Here is a 16,694-nt window from a genome sequence, read left to right as displayed (position 1 = left end):
TGCATGTCTAATGCAGCTCCAAGACGGCAGCAAGAATTTCTGCATTAAACTGGGGCTGATGGGTCTGGCAAAACCCACAATTGGAGGGTGCTTGAGAACCTGGTGGTTTGCCAAATCACCGCTTTGCATCATCTATAAATGTATTTGGAAGAGTTATAACCAAAATGCCAAAAAAACCCCAACCCTTCTCCCAGTATTCAGATAGAATTTTGCTGTAGTTTAATGTATCTTCGTAGTGTTTGCAACCTAAACTTCAAAGCTTTAAAGTATAAAAACAGGGAGAGGCAGGTTGCCCTTGAGGTATGTATTTTAAAAATGTTTATATTTAAAACGTAAGGTGCTTCTGCACTTAATGTAAAACTTAATCAGCAGTAGGTGACCAACTATTAACTGTGTTACAACTGTTTAAAATGATCCCAATAGATGACTATACAACCTCAAACTTCCTTAAAGCACGGTCACTGTGTTTCTTGTGGATAAATTGCACCTTGTTAGAAAGCAGACTGCTGGAGCTCTACAAAACAAGTCCAGCAATCTCCAGCAGAAGCTCTTGAGGGGTTACAGGGTCTCTGGACACGAGGGACAATTTTTAGGTGTGCCGCATCGCACAAATCTCTCAACCCACGTGCATACCCTGTCACAGCAAAATAAGATGACGCTCCCAGCTCTGGCTTTGTGGGGGCGAATTCATGGATGCTCATGAGGCACTTGGAGATCCTCGGATGCAGGAGGCTACGGAAACGCAATTTTACTGATTGAAAGAGAAGATGAGAGCATTCAAACCTTCATCAAAATGGGAACACTTGGTACTCAGGTTACCTTTCACCCGTCGGGGAGGTATTTTAGAGTTGCTGCTTCAAACCACAAAAGAGATGTGAAAACCACTGAAGACGGGGTTGAATTTCACTCAGGATCGCAAGGTTTTATTTTTCTACTCTCTATGATGAATTTGATCTGACATTATATGCTGATAACTGAGATTTCAAACAGCTCTATCTGGAAACCAGGCTCCAATGTGAGCATTCCTGCTGCACGCCAGACGCCGCTGTACTTACCTAACATTGCTTCCAGTTCATCCAGCACGTAGGTTACATTGCTTTTCTAGAAATCAAATGTACATTTCTACTCATTAATGGTAAGAAAAATCTATGGGGGGGAAATAAATTCCATATTCTCATATTTCATATGGATAGTTTGCCTTTTTTTTCACTCAAAACGAAGGGTTCAAGTTTCTCTATTGATTTCTCCAAATACCTCAGGGATGTATTCTTCATAAAAAAGAATCACCTATGGCTGGAAAACCCAGCTTTCAGTTGAGACTGATATAGTTAATAACCTAAAGGTAGTAACTAGTAGAAAACAAAATTGCACAGGAACAAGTAGGTATCAGACTCGGCCTTCAGTGAGTCTGGTGAAGTTTGCAGCAAGAAAAACATGTCTATATTTAGGGCCAGAATACATTCAAAGCAAAAAAAATCTCTTTCTTATTCCCTGTGGAAAATCAAACCAATATTCTTATGCAAATATGCCTTGGAAGTGACAGTTTTATTAGATTTTTGCTTTATTAGAATCATGATTTTGTTAACAAAAGAGGTTCAAAGACATAACATAAAAATATTTTTAGGTGCCCAGCAAGATGCCACCTGCCTTGTCCGAAAAACACGAATCGTGAATCTCAGGTAACAGAATCTTACCTATTTCTCTGTAAGTTATCAATTTTCTTGCCAATTATAACATTTGGCTTAATTAACATTGAATCTAGGTCTTATTTTAACTTTATCCTGCATTACAGCACTAGGAGAAACTGCAGAAATATTTCAGAGGTGCAGAATTACCAGAGTAGGTAGCAGAGCTTAAAACCCTTAGTAAGTAAGCAGAGAAGCAGCTTTAATTTGGAGCAGTATCAGCTGTTACTTGATACACATGTACATATAAATTACAAACCATTACCCTGAAGTTGCTGCAACCTAAATTTATGTAAATACACATGTATATGTGTAAAATATGTGACATACAGAGCAGAAGTTAATCAACTAAGTCTTCAATTCATTACTTTATTTTTTTCTTTTTTACATTTAAAAAAATTACAACGTAACAAGGGTTTGAAAAGCCAAGTAAACCTGATTTCACACACGCGCACACTTGCTAAGTCACAGGGTTCAACCGCTTGAAGTGATATTTTCTGATTTTCACCAGGATATTTTATTTAACAATATACACACTAAGAGCCTCATGACAAATCCAGACGCATTTTTTTCCCAGCCTTTAAGATGTGCAACCAACTACGCAAAGATTCTTGTGGAACTTCCACCTTTCCCCTCAGTTACGTGAGATGTAGTTTTGTTCATTAGACTTTAATTTCACTGGATGTGTCCGCCTAGAAATTGTCCAGTGTTACACATCATCTCCCCCAAGCAAAGTGAACAGGTTTTTTGCAGTTTTGTTCACAGGGCCACAGATAATAAACGGATCCCTTACTAATTTTGCCCACCCAATGGTACAAAACCTGATGAAGCTGGCATTGAGGTACCACACGTGGTTACACAGAAACGAAGCAGCAGCTCATCGAAAAAAGAAAGTTTAGCTTCTCTAGTACGTAAACTTTATAATGTGGGATTCTTCTGCGGGTTGAACTGCTTGAGGTGGGGCAGAGCATCAGTGCTACTGGCAAAGCAAAAGCAAGAACAGGACAATTTTAAGGCAAGTCCCAAACCAGGGAGCTATTGACTTTCTAGGCACGATTTCGAGCTATGCATCAAGGCTCCTGCTTTATCCTTTATATTGTCGATAAATTATAGAACAGATTAACAATATAAAAAATAGTCTAAATATTTAAAGAATCCACTTTAATCTGAATTTCATTACTTGCAACTTGTATTTCATTACCTGCAGGTTTATAAACACTTCTTAGCACTACTGTTATTTGTTAGGCCCACATAAAGCAGTTCTAGATCTATATTGCTCTCATTCCTGTAAGTAGTTTTGGTTGGAAAATGGTTAAATTCAAAATAACTCCTTCTGTTGTAGATCCTTCTACATGTAAGATCTGTTGTACTTGAGGAAAAGGCAACCTCCCTCATTCCTCTGATGTCTTTGTTCATTACATTACCAGCTTTCCTTTGACAAAAAGTCTGTACAATAAAAAAGGGGCAGAGCAAGACCTTACAGAGACAACTGTTTTCAGTCAATAACTCCAACCTGCAGTACATTCATTTATTCTCACACAAGAGGACACAGTCACTGGTTCCACTTACCCCTGCACAGTAGATTAGATACAATCCTCCAACACCTACACTTCAGTTCCCCCAGAATCAATGCATTAAAAACTGGAGATGAAGAAATTTGCCACATCCAGTAGTTAGAAAGTGTTGTTCACCAAAGATTTAGAACTTACCTAAATGCCATATGAGATTGATACCGCCAAACACGAGACATGCTTCTGTGAGCCTGGGAAGACATTAGGCAGGGGTGTCCCAGTGCCTGTGGTGTGTGATGCTGCTGTGTGCACCAGTCCTTTGAATCACTTGCATATGAGGAATGTGTGCCTGGAGTGGGACACAAGGGTACAGCTCTCTTTGTTAGGACAAACTGAAATAGAAATTAAAACTGACCAAACCACTATTCCCTGAAAACTGGATTTCGAAAGTCAGGTCTCATTTGAGATCCACTTTCACCATAATGCTCCTCCTTATGATTGACAACTGCACCTAAGTATATACTTTTTATAAAAACACACAGGTAATTCCCCAAACATTTATCAAATAAAAAGGGTTTAACAAAAATGGATAATTCATCTTGTAAAATAAATTACAGTAGCATGACATTTGGCTTCTTTAGTGTGACCACGTGCTTCTCCTTTGTTATCTTGCTGTTAAGACCATTACAGATCCAGTTCAGGTCTCTGAAAGTTAATGAGATGTCTGTGACGATAAACGTATAAAACTCTGCTTGCTACAAGCAAATGTCTGATATCAGTTTTCACCTGGTCACAGATTATATGTAGACAGCCTTCTCTGGCCCCAAATAAATATTATATAGTATTCTTGCAAGTTCCAGCATAATTAAGACTCAAACAGAAAACTCAGGCCCTCCTTTCTTTGCCCTCAGTAGAAGCCGCCTGATTCGGAATCCTGCAAAAGGATTGATCCACAGGAGCGAAGGCTGACCCCCAAAAACAGATTTCATTCCTTCCCAGCGGAGTCTTCGCTCCCACGTTGGCTTTTCACTCTTCAGTCTTTCAATCTCCTGTATACAAACAGACAAGCACTGTTAAGTCCAAAGTTCAGTGAAGTCTAATAGCAGTTATCAAAACTGATGAGTATTTTGCATTCTTTTAATGTATAGCTAGTGAGCTGATTAGTTTCTTACTGTTATTTATTTAGTACAGAAGAAATGACTGATTTAGCTCTGTGGGTACAGGGCACAGGCCTTAGAACATAAAATGCGTACAAGAAGGTTGGTCACCTCTACCTCTTCCCCCCTCAAACCAAAAGACAAAATAACCAGAAAAGCTGATGTTAAGGCAATAACCCTATAGTAGAAGTTGTTTACTCAGTTAATGAAAGGAGACAATAAGGCTTCCAAGAAGTCGCTGGTACTGCAATTACTGAGGGAAGGCTTGTTCTCCCAGATGCATTATTTTGATGATTATTTTTTGTACTTCCTGCTAATGAAGGCCGGATATTTACCAATTGTTTTTCACAGTTTCTCTTCAATACAGAAGTACACTTTTAAATAGCCTCACATGAGAAAATTCTGAGCAGCCACAGGATTCAAATTCCTTATGTTTCCAGTCAATTGTCCATCACAAAACATGGCTTAATGTGACAGACTAAGGGCAAGGGAGCTAAACGTCCAAACTATGGTTATATTTTAATGTAGGGTATCAAAGTAAATGAAAGTATGAACAGTTGACACAAAATATCTCGTTGAAGAGTAAATCTGAGAAAAACAGCCATTTCTCTGGAAAAATATCAGTTCGTGGGAGTTGAGAAGTGCAAGTCCAAACTGAAGTCAGAAGCTGAGCAATCTCTGTAATTGAACACCTAATTGTAAAATTTATAGCAGAAAAGCACATAATGCAAAAACTTGTGTTAGAAAGCAAACCTCAAGCAAGTATTTCAGTCCTTACAACTGCAGAAAAGAAGAATGATGAGCTATTTGAGATTTGAGGTTTTCTCCAAAATAAAAGTAACTAAATGTAACTAAACATGTAACTAAAACAACATCCAATCACATACTCCTAGAATAATTATTAGAGCATAGAAAAGTAGAGGTCCCTACCGTTTCATCATTGCATATTGAGTGGATTTGGGTGCCAAACATGACTGCAGTGAAAGTGAGAAACAGAAAACCCTCAAGGCACAAGAAGATCATCAGGATCACAGTTACAGGTGGGGAGAAGTCACTGCATTCTGTAAAAACAACATATGTAGTTAATAAAAAAAAATTAAAAACCTATAGAACATGTTCATAATGAGACATCTCCTCTTCAACAAACAGCAATAAAAGCTAAAAATATCTGACACTTGAAACGACATTTCACAATTGTAACCAACTTCTCATTTCTAGCACTGCAGTAGCTTTACTTGCTGCCCAAGGAAATAAAGAATTTTAAGGAAGTAACACTTTTGGCTTCCTATAAAGCACATGGTACAGCATCACTGCAATCCTGCCTCAGTATTTCAAGGATATCAAATAAATATTTGCTCATAAGCTGATTTAAGTACTTGGAACTGCTCATATATAAAGATGAGAGCAGCTTGAAGTTTCATGCATGACAAACACTGTAAAAACCACCACCATTGTCAGCTCCGACTTGCTAGTTAATCCAGATGTTCCATTTCACTGTGATTGCTTTCTTTTTTTTTAATTCACCACAAAAAGCAACAAGGTTCTGACTTACAGTCCCATCTCTGGAGATCCTCTGATCAACTGACTAACTCAATTATAGTTAAATAAAGAAGAAATGGAATAGTATATGGGAAGCAGAATATGTCAAGCAAAAAAAAAATAAGAAGATTCATAAGATTCCATCCATTTGACAGAATATTCAGCAAAAACCAGTCCCATGAGTTCCCCTGTTGCTTTAAGTACCAGAAGAACATCTGATCAACCATTTTCTGTCAAAAGCACAAGATCAGAATGAGCTCTGGCAGACTGGAACATCAAGAAATGCCAAGTCAGAGCCCTAAACAAAAAACTGGGACAGTCTGGGAAATTCCTTTTCGAGAGGAGCCCAACAGCTTCAAGTAATAAAGTGCTGAGGTGGCTGAGGACCAGCTGGTTCCTCCCTATTTACAGAGGTGGTCCATTTTTCCTATTTGGAAAAGGAGTAAGAATGCCCTGAAGAGCCACAGCTCTTACAATGAAAGCCTAAAGGAAAGAGGAAAAAAAAAAGAGATGGGTAAACAAGTGTGAATCATTTTCAGGACCTCACTTTACAAAGATCCAAGTCCTGTAATATTTCATACATGGGACTGAAATAGGTGGAACACGACAACTTTTCCTTAGATTATGGCAGCGAGAGTATTTGCTTACCAGTCCACTGCCCTCGGACACAGGAGAAGAACTGGAACCCACATAGTATGAGCGCATGAGCTGAAATTAGGGCTATATACATCTGGAAATAAAAGAGCGTGTTTATTTTTGACTGCTGCAAGGCAGCACACCAGACATTCCTTTCAGCCAACCTCCACCACCGCACAGCAAATATACTTTCTTATTGCAATTTTTAATTCAATGCAATGATATAAAACCAAATTCTACTTAAGTTTGAATCTAAAAATGTGGGCAACAATGAAAGTTTAAGGATTAGATCCCTAAATCACAGTACCATTTCACTAATTGTTCCTACATAAACCACAGTAAAATTAAGACAGTTTAAATAACAGCATTTTACAAGATTAAAATGAGAAGGAATATATTCCTGCTTGGAGAATATCTTGCATAGAAGGAAAAAAAAAACCCAAAGAACACAAACCAATTTTGTCCTTAAGCCATTACTCACTCCTAAGCACAACTAAAATTGTTACAATCAAGGTAGATTCACACTGAGATGAAGCTGCTGTTGATTTTCACTTACCGTAAACAGAACAAAAAATCTCTGATTTTTCTCCCCCACACAATTATTCACCCATGGGCAGTGGTGATCCATCTTTCGAATACATCGTTTGCAAATACTGAAGGAGAGGAAAAGAGACTTCTGTTGAGCAACACTTTGCATTTGAATGTACAAAGGTATCCAGCGGTCACAAGACAATGTGCTGAAATCTTTCTTGATAAACTGCAAAGAGTGACTTTATTTGCATTTCTTTAAAGAAACTATTTGCTCACTTACAATTCAGCTCTTGGTTGTTACAAAACTGTGTAGAGAAGATATTCTTCACATAAGAAAACCAGTATTAATATGATTATCACTCCATATTCAAACACACAATCAAATCTGGTAACTTGTTTTACACATTTGTGGTACTGAATTCTTTCTAGATTCAGTATTAAAAACACCTTTCCCTTCTGAAGAAGTTTTTTTAGACAAAGTAATTATTTAAAGTTTACAGACTTTCATGTTGTAAATTTATCTTTTGAATCAGAAAAAAAAAAATAAATATCTTTAAGAGAGAAATTGTCCCACTTGAGGTTTCAACTGGCCATATAATTGTAACATATGCAATCAAAATCTCAACTAAAGAACAGCCAATGTCACACCTCACTTCCTCAACATAAAAGAAAAATATTTAAAGTATGACCAGCACACATTCTGTGCATACCTGTTAATGAATACTTCAACACTACTGCTCTTCGTTAGTTCTGCAACTTAGTTTCTGCCTAGCTTTGAGTCAAGGTTTTTCTAGAAAAGTCAAATATTTCAATAACTCAATTTTACATCTGCTGGGCTATACAGCACCAAAGGGCTCATTTCTCTTATATTCAGGTCCATCTGCAGCCAAACAAGCAGTTATGCAAGAGAAACAGAACAGTTGCTACATGTGGCGAAGTTCTTCCATAAATCAATAGCTTAAGTAATGCCATATTTCATTTTCCAAGCTTTGTACTTAACACAGCCACACAGTGTTCTTCATTTTCCTGCAGAACATTCGAAATATTAAGCATTTTCATTTCAGCAGCTACAAAGCCAAATAAGCCTAAAAAACCCAGGCACTATTATTCAAAATCCTTTGTTTTCAAGGCATGCTTATTTCTGTATGATCTCTATGAGTGCTGCAGTGATGAGCCATAAGCAAAGCCAGATGACTGTCACTGGAGTGAAGAAAGGTGTGTGTGTGTGGGAAATCAATGCTCCGAGGCATTAAATATTTTAAAAGTCATCACATATGCACAATTATACAGTAATTCAGCACGAGGCAGCACATACTGCTGTGCAGGTTACGTGAAAGAATCCCAAATCCCTCACTGCTCTTCTGAAGCTCCCTTTGCCTTGAGCTATTGTACCCCAGCCCTGACATTCCCACTGCCTCTTGTTTTATGGACAATGAAGATGATTCATCCTCTGATGCAAATTATTTTTTTACATACCTCCAACTGCACAGAAAAATCCAAAAACTATAATTAAACACCACGACTATCCTCTAGTGCAGAAGAGACAAGTATCATTCAAGGCGATATTCTGAAGACTCCCCAAAAAAATTTCAGTTCACAGCCCACTGCCTGTAAGTTCAGCCTCTCATGTATTTCCCCGAGCTCTGTGGGACTCTCTTATTTATTTCCAGAGCTCTTATTTATTTCACGAGCTCCAGTCACCACAACCATGCAAGCTTCCTAATGTAACATAGAATATACACTGTCACTCCAAAATGAATATTAATGTGAAGTACTGAGTAAAATCCTATCCAGACTCCATCAAGGCAAACACTGGAGGATGTGAGGTGGGCAGGACACACTTTTGCTCATTCAGTATTTCTCACGAGCCCACGCAGAGCTCTTGAAGACATCAGATGTCTGGAACCCTGCCTTCATTCCTAATCTCACATCACGATTCAGCAAACGCTTCCAGCCAACAAACTCACAGCAATGCTGGAAACAGTGGGTCTGCCTTTTTCCTGCCCCTGTCGCTCGTGTTTTTATTCCTTCCCCTGTACAAGCACAGATGTTTGTGCAGCAAATGTCACCCCATGAGCCACAACCTGGGTCATTTCACCGTGCATGAACACTCACGCCTATACAAAAGGAACAATATAGTACTGAGAACAAGCGGCTGTGCATATAGAAAGGTCTTCTCCAGCTTGGCACAGCTGCTGAATACACTCAGGCAACCGCAGGTGCAATGACAAGTTCTGAATGCCAAAGACAAAATTCAGAGAGATACAGCTTGTGGCTTAAGAGAAATGGTCTGGATAACAAGAATTCACAGGAAGACTGATGAAAATATCTCAGTGACTTGATTCTGAAGAACAGTTCCCCACATGCAAACACAGGCACCCAGAAAAGGCTACAAACAATGACAGCTGTGCTCCTTCAGTGAAAATGAAATAGCATCCACTCAGGCTAACCCTCTTCCTTACTCTGAAAATGTTAACTGCTCAGTAAAACTCAGCTTAATATATTTCACTGAGGCTAGATATTTAGCTGTAAACAAAGGTTTCTTGTTCTTTCTCCCATCACTAATGTGTACTATGAAACTATTTTTCTTCTTCAAAAGAACTTCTGCTGCAGTGTTGCACAACAATTTTCATAACTACATAAGAGCCTCTTCTGTTAATAATTTACTACTCAAAACATGCACTGTGGCTTTGAGTATAACTATTTCCCAACAGGAACCCACTTCAATTTCCATTTTCAAGTCTCTTCTATCAGCAAATTGCCATTTTGCCTACTTGGGACCAGACCATCCCTTTTAATGTCCTTGGAATGGGTTTGTACGCCAATAAAATGTTGGCAATGCAATCAAACCAACCCTTTTTCTATTCAGTACACTCCTGCACTGCTAAATCTATAGCAAAGCACCAGATTCTGGTAGCTGGTCTATGCAGTATGCATTCAACATTCAAAAAGTTGCAGTAAATCCTTTTTTTTACTTAAGAAAAGATAATAGCAACTACTAGTAGCGTGTATTATACGAGAAACAGAAACAAAGGCAATTAAACTAGACATGCAACTGCTGAGAAAAACCTGAGAGCAGGCTTACAAAAGGACAGCACATACCCTTTCAGGCTCTGGCTTTCTCTTTCAGATCTTCTGTAAAGCCAGTTACACCCTGTGCAAGCACTAAACTGCATCCTTTGTCCTTACATGGAACATCTCAGAGTGTATTTTACCACGGCATAGAAAAGTAAAATGATCCACAGGATGTGCAAAGCTGGGTCCCTGAACCAGTGGTCAGTGAAAACAAACCGTCTGAAAGTATCGCAGATTTCCTTTGCTGTAGACACTACCTGTTTTTGCTCTGCTTTAATAATCAATGCCACTCCATTCTTGCTATGAACAATGTGTTCAAAGTCCCTACTTAGCTTATTTTTATTCTTCTTCTACAAATAAATAATAATTTTTAAATCAACGCTGCCTTATCTGGGATCACAAGCTACTGGAACATCCAAGATAATACGGTGCCTGCTGAGGACGAGGGCCCAGATGGACCCAAGGGACTCCGCAGGGCACAGCACGCCAGCTTCATTACTCATCTGCAGAGTTCAACATCAGATGTCTTCATTTAGAGCTACTTCCAAATTAGTAAATCCTATTGGGACCAAAGATGCGGGAAAGACTTTACAAAGATACCTGCAAAGTCTCCGCAGGGGCCAGCCTGAACCTGAGATGAGAAAATTAGCAAGATCCAGCCTATGCTCAGCAGAGGCTCTCGGATGTCCCTTTAGCACATCCCATGAACACAGTGCCAGGATGTCTGAACAGACCACACAGAATTGGTTTGAATCCCCAGAGATTAACACTTTATGTTCTGTGTTCCTTCCACATGAGCAGTGCTCATGTAACACTCAATTAGGGCTAATAAAGCCAGCCAGAACCAAACTCATCGCACATGAAAGCAGGCCTGGTATCTGCATTCCTGCGAGAGCCAACCTGCAACACAGATGATCTGAAGACAATTCTATACTTGACTATTTATACATGAAACTTTTTCTTTTCACACTCCAGATACAAAAACCCACTCGCATCTGAGATATGAACAAGATTTCAGTGCCAAGGCAGAGTATTTATAATGGAAACAGCTTCTCAGCCATAACTTTCACACAGATAAGTGACATACACTGAGACATTTAATTTAGAAACCACAAATCTACAGAATAATTTGAGAGGCCTGACAAGACTTCACTCTGTACTTTTGACGGGCACCAACTCCAAGACTTAAATTTAATACCCCACGCAATCTAATACACATCACCGCTCACACCTAGAGACAGCCACCAGGAACATTTACATATTTATGTAAGTCTTAGTTATGCAGGCATATCTATTTTCGACTCTCACACAATAAACATTACAAATGCATATCCCCAGTGCCTGAAAACTCAAAACACTAAGAATTAAGGAAAAATGGATAAATTTACTGTCTCTTCCATAGCATGTTAAAGTTCAAACCATCATCACTTCTGTCCTTATTGAAATGAATCTTCCACAAGCATTTAACCGATTATGCATCCAACTTTGGGAAAATAATCTGCCAATTCACATATAACTTCAAATGATGCACTATGAAGAAAAGAAGACACAAATTAAAGTGCTTGTTTAAAACGAATCTGTATTTTCTTAATTTAAGATTGTGGGAGTCATTTCCTAGAACAGTTTCTATCAGAAATTTCCTTGAGATTCTTCTCTTCGCCCCCCATTATCAACAGTACGGCACAATAATTAGAATGATACACTGGAAAAAATTAGTCACAGATCAGTAAGTATTTAAGACACCTCAGCATGAATATTTTTAAAGACTCTCGTGTCTCTTGCTTCTTTCCCATATTACATTTATAAAATACTCTGCAATGTATGAATTTAAGAGCTTACTGGATACCAAAAGAAATTTGTGTGGAAGAAAATAACACAAAAATATCAGACTTAATATATGCATAACTGCTTTAAAGAAAACTACGGCGTACCTGCAATGGTGTGCACGTTCAGGTTTGATACTACAGCACTTCGGACATTTGTAGATCACTTCTCCTGGTTTCAGTTGCAAATTATCCATGTATTCTTTAGTGGCATTTCCTTTGGGTACAGCCCCCTGAAATAATTTCAGTTAAAGAAGAAAAAGCTTCTTAAATGGTATGAGAGCGTTTAAAAATACATTTTATAGACTTCATTCCAGTAATCTCAGGATAATTGCTGAAATAAGTTCATTCACTCCAAGCTAGTCTGCCATAAACCAGAATTATTTCCAAATGAATAAATTACCTTTGCTTGACCTCAAATTCAGTTTCATTTCAGCAAGACTCATCTATGGCCAATTATTAGCATAACTCTGATAGAATACACTGTCACCAGCACACAAAAAATGAAGAGAAAGACACATCTGCACCTCGTACACAAGTTTTTGAAGCAACAGTCATTTTTTTTTCCTTTATACTTAACCTTTTAGTTAGCTTGGATACTGTCACCATGAACCACCACTGGCTTTCTTTATTCTACATCTAGTAATCTCTGCTGCCTTCTGCTACTGTCAAAGTTCGTGTAGCTACATGGTAAACAGTTGAAGGAACTGATCCAGAAGAAAAATAACCCATCAGGAAAATATATTATTCTATAGCCATCAGTTCTCAGAGCTGTTCACCATAGAGTTGCACTAGCAGCTGTTTCACCACAACTGAGGAAGATGATGAACAGACAGGAACAGTAGGCAGGATCCTCGCGAGATTGGAATCCAACTTTGTATTAGTAAGAAGAAAATAATGGGAAGTACCACTGTCACTTTGCTTATTTTTAGAGCTAAAGGCTTAACCATGACAAGAAATGACTGTGAAATAAACTGGGATGTGAAACTAAAGTGGCCTTTCTGTACCAGCTCTCCAGGCCAGCACTCTCTTCACCTAAGGACAGTCTTGTCCAGGCTGGTTTAATTCACCTGCAACTTTCTATAATTATTTCTCTTCCAAAAAAAAAGCCCTCTGGCAACATCGTCACTTTACACAGACACCTTAAGGAAGATTTTAGCACAGAATTAGAAACCAGCAGGCACTTCAGATTCACTTGCAAAACACCTCTCTACTGAGGCAGAAAACTTTTTGTTGCCTATGTCCTGGAATAAGAACCTGGTGTTTGTCTTGCCTGAGACACAGCCCAAGTTCTGCCCCTGATGAACTTGTTGGCCACGTGGTGCTTCACCCTTGAGCCAGCCTGCACTTAGCATTTTACTGATAAAAACATGCTCTATTGCAAAAACATCCTTCACAGTCTCAGATGGTCACCAATTCATTTCAACGAAAAATCTATTTTTATAGTTATAAGAATAAATTTAATTCACATATGTTCTGAGGCAGTTTATTCCTTTTTTCCTTCAGTCTTAGTTTCCATCACACAGCCGTGTCTCGCATTCTGAGAGCCAGCAGGAAAGGAGTGGAGAAAAAAAGTCAGTGATTCATCTCAATTTCTATCATGTTTTACCCATGAAGAGCAACACAGGTCTAGAAAGACACACAGTTTTACCAGGACATATTTTTAAGCAATCTATCCTTAAAGGATTAACTTTCTTAGTTGTCACAGTCTGTAGAAGTGGTAACATTTCATTAGTGGGTGGGGCACAGAAGTAAATCAAACACCCAGACAACCATTAACTACAACACCCTGCTGGTTTTTTGAACACACCCAGAACTTCTACATACACTGGTACTGTCTCAAAAACCTGGAGAAAAATAAATGTTTTTCCCCTCACCCCTCTCTCCCCAGATTTATTCCCTAACAAGAGTAATAGATTTTAGTACAAAATAAACAATTTCATCTCTTGAACTCTTGAAGATTCCTAAGAAATGAGTACTTTCAACACCTCATAGACCCACACTGTTCTAATGTGGGTCCAGCTTAAATCTCCCTTCCCACTGACTCCAAATACCTGAACACGATAATGCAAGAATCATGTAGGACAGTAGCTGTTGCTTTAGGTGAATATGTGAAAGAGGTTTTTCAGCATGTCTACCTCTAAAAGTTCTTTCATGTGCAATAAATGGAACATATATTTCAAATGATACAACGGGAGGAAGCTATGATTTCTTAAGAAGTTCTGAAAATACATGTGACAAAAAAAATTAAGAAAAATTAGGACAGAAAAGATTAAAGCTTTATTAGCTTCTTCAGAACCTAGGTTAATATTTTACAAATAAACTGTATTTCTCATGAGCCTAAGCCTGCCTTATAAATTAATTTTATACTGTCTGCTCCTCAAGTCAAAAATTATTTATGGATTCCTTAACAGAACACCAGGAAAGGCACAGATACCATCCCGACACCTTGAGGTTTTGAATCTAACGCTACCTTCTCTAGAAAGAGAAGTGATATCAGTTCTTCTCTGCAGACAATAAGCTACAGGAGAGAACAACCCACCGTCAAGGGACGATGGCATACTTACTGGATCAGTCAGCATAGTTCTCAGATGCGACGACAAAGCCAGTACCGCCAAACAGTTGAAGAGAACACCGTTGATCACAGAGTACCAAAAGTCTTTGGAAGGCAGCAACATGACAAAAGTCACTACGAAGTCTGCATAGACAACCAGAAGCCACGTCATGATAGCACAGACCATCCCGCAGCCGTCACGGATGAACCAAACCCTCTCTGCCATGTCAGCCTCCGAGGAAGAGGAATCGTAGGTGTCATTGTCAGCGAGAAGCGGGTGGTGCTCAACATCACGGAACCTGTGCCCTGATGACTGCATGGTTTTCTGGCCTTGCCCTGAAGGAAGCAAAGACACCGTTATTATGCATGAGGAAACTGGAAATACAGTCATCTCTGATTATTTATTTTGGTAAGATTAAATATATCAAAGTTAAAACCAGATTATCGACATTTTTTTAAATAAAAACCTGAACAATTCTGTGACTACATACAGATGAAATATTTCTGTAATCAAAAGATACCCATTTACCAAGTTCCATCAACAATTTTGTAAGCCACTGACTTTTATAATCACATTTTTTTTATTAAGCAACTTCAATGCTTGACAAAGGAATTTTAGAATGGTTTCATTTCCATCTTGCTGTGCCCATAAACCACTCTTCCACTTTTGTTAAAAATGCAACCTTTTATCTCAAACTAAAATTTCAAAATCTTCATTAAATTACAGCTCATGTCTCTCAGAAAACAGCAAATTATGGCACCAGACTGTTGACTTTTCACCCTACTCCAGCAATCCAGGGAAGAGCAGAAAGAAAAAATCAAGAGTGGAAATAAAGCTCTTCTAGTACATCGCTCACAAAAAAACCCAGAGCAAGTTAGAAAGCAGCTAAATTTTTTGACAAAAGTGCTGTTGTGTTGAAAAAAACAACAACAAAAAACCCTAAACAAACCTGTTACAAAGATGTATTGGATAAGTTACAAAATGGTCTTGGATCAGACCAAACTTAAAGGCAAATAGTAGTGGTTAAATTAGTGTGGCAATGGATTACATGAATCAGATTTTCAAAGAACACATCAATTAACTTAATTTCATGAAAACTCTTTTAGGGCTTTGTTGTTGTTCCAATGTAGAACGAAAATAACACTTGAAACCTTAATAGTTTTCATGAAAACAAAATTATTTTCCAGACATCTCTACCAAGCAAAGATACCGATGGCAAAACCAAAGTGCTATAAACAAACAGGAGACAAATTAAAGCTTAAACATTATGCATTAAGAACAGCCTGGTACTTTAGAAGTATACTGTGTTCTAAAAATCATATTGATTTGTGCTATTAAAGGTCATGTCTGAGATGAACTTGAAAGCATTCTATTGATTGACGACAGTTACACAGAAGTCTCAGTTTTCTTCCCCTTTATTAATGGTAACCTATATGTGACTGGTATATGAATTCTGGCACTTCAGTTTACATTCTGAGACCTTTAATATGGAATCACTTTGCTAGTGTAAAATGATCAAAGTGACTATTAACTAGGTAGAGACTCACACTGGCATAGTTTTCAGGTGAAGCTATGTATTTTTAAATCCTTTAAAAAACTCTCAGTCCTATCGACCAAGAATAATTTCAGAGAAATATATTCTGCTCAGTAAATCTTTCTGATCCTTACATCTTAATGTTAATGGGACATCAACCACTCCTTGTGGTCAAAACTTGTAAAAGCAAAGTCAAGTTTCATGGAGACTACATACTTGCAGCTGGAATATGAAGATAACTAGGCAAACTGGCTATTATTTCCCCTAAAATGGGCATGTAAAGCTTTAAATAAATGTTCTTGTCTAACTTTTTTCTCTCAGAAAAAGGACTCACAAAAATACATACAATAAGCTTTCAACTAAGCCTTTCAATATATGAAGAACTGACAGCCAAGTGAAGTATTGGTGTTTGTCATGACAAACGTGAATTTTAGATCAATTTTGCAAGCAACTCCTTTAGCATAAAATGAAATGGCATAAAATCCCTGTATTTATTTTGTTTATCTGTATTAAAGACAAGCAAGAAATTTTTTAGCACAAGAGAAAAAAACCCCACATACCTCACAAATGTTTTGTATGTTATTCTGACATCATGTCCTTCCTTTGGGCTATCCTAGGCTATTCACATAGTCATACCTGATGTAATCT

General features: G+C 38.1%; 1 protein-coding gene across 5 annotated transcripts in view; it reads right to left on the bottom strand.

Moving 5' to 3' along the window:
* The window catches only part of ZDHHC7 (zDHHC palmitoyltransferase 7), a 19,487-nt gene extending 2,793 nt beyond the window's left edge, over window positions 1–16,694 (bottom strand). The window contains exons 1-8 of one of the 5 annotated variants that reach the window (XR_013922700.1): window positions 16,607–16,694; window positions 14,525–14,847; window positions 12,066–12,190; window positions 7,085–7,181; window positions 6,541–6,622; window positions 5,284–5,414; window positions 3,395–4,245; window positions 1,478–2,664 (exon numbers count right to left, since the gene is read on the bottom strand). Coding sequence is in view for 1 of the 5 variants with exons in the window: in XM_080351939.1 (XP_080208065.1) it covers window positions 4,069–4,245; window positions 5,284–5,414; window positions 6,541–6,622; window positions 7,085–7,181; window positions 12,066–12,190; window positions 14,525–14,830 (918 nt within the window). In the remaining 4 variants the exon portion in view is untranslated. Of the gene's footprint in view, window positions 1–1,477; window positions 4,246–5,283; window positions 5,415–6,540; window positions 6,623–7,084; window positions 7,182–12,065; window positions 12,191–14,524; window positions 14,848–16,606 lie in introns of those variants that run through there. The other 4 variants (XR_013922701.1, XR_013922702.1, XR_013922699.1 and 1 more) reach the window with 4 other exon arrangements.

This window comes from Nesoenas mayeri, assembly GCF_963082525.1.
Source record: "Nesoenas mayeri genome assembly, chromosome: 12".
NCBI lineage: Eukaryota > Metazoa > Chordata > Aves > Columbiformes > Columbidae > Nesoenas > Nesoenas mayeri.
Note: the sequence above shows the minus strand (reverse complement) of the source record. Positions and strands in the feature narration are given on the sequence as shown.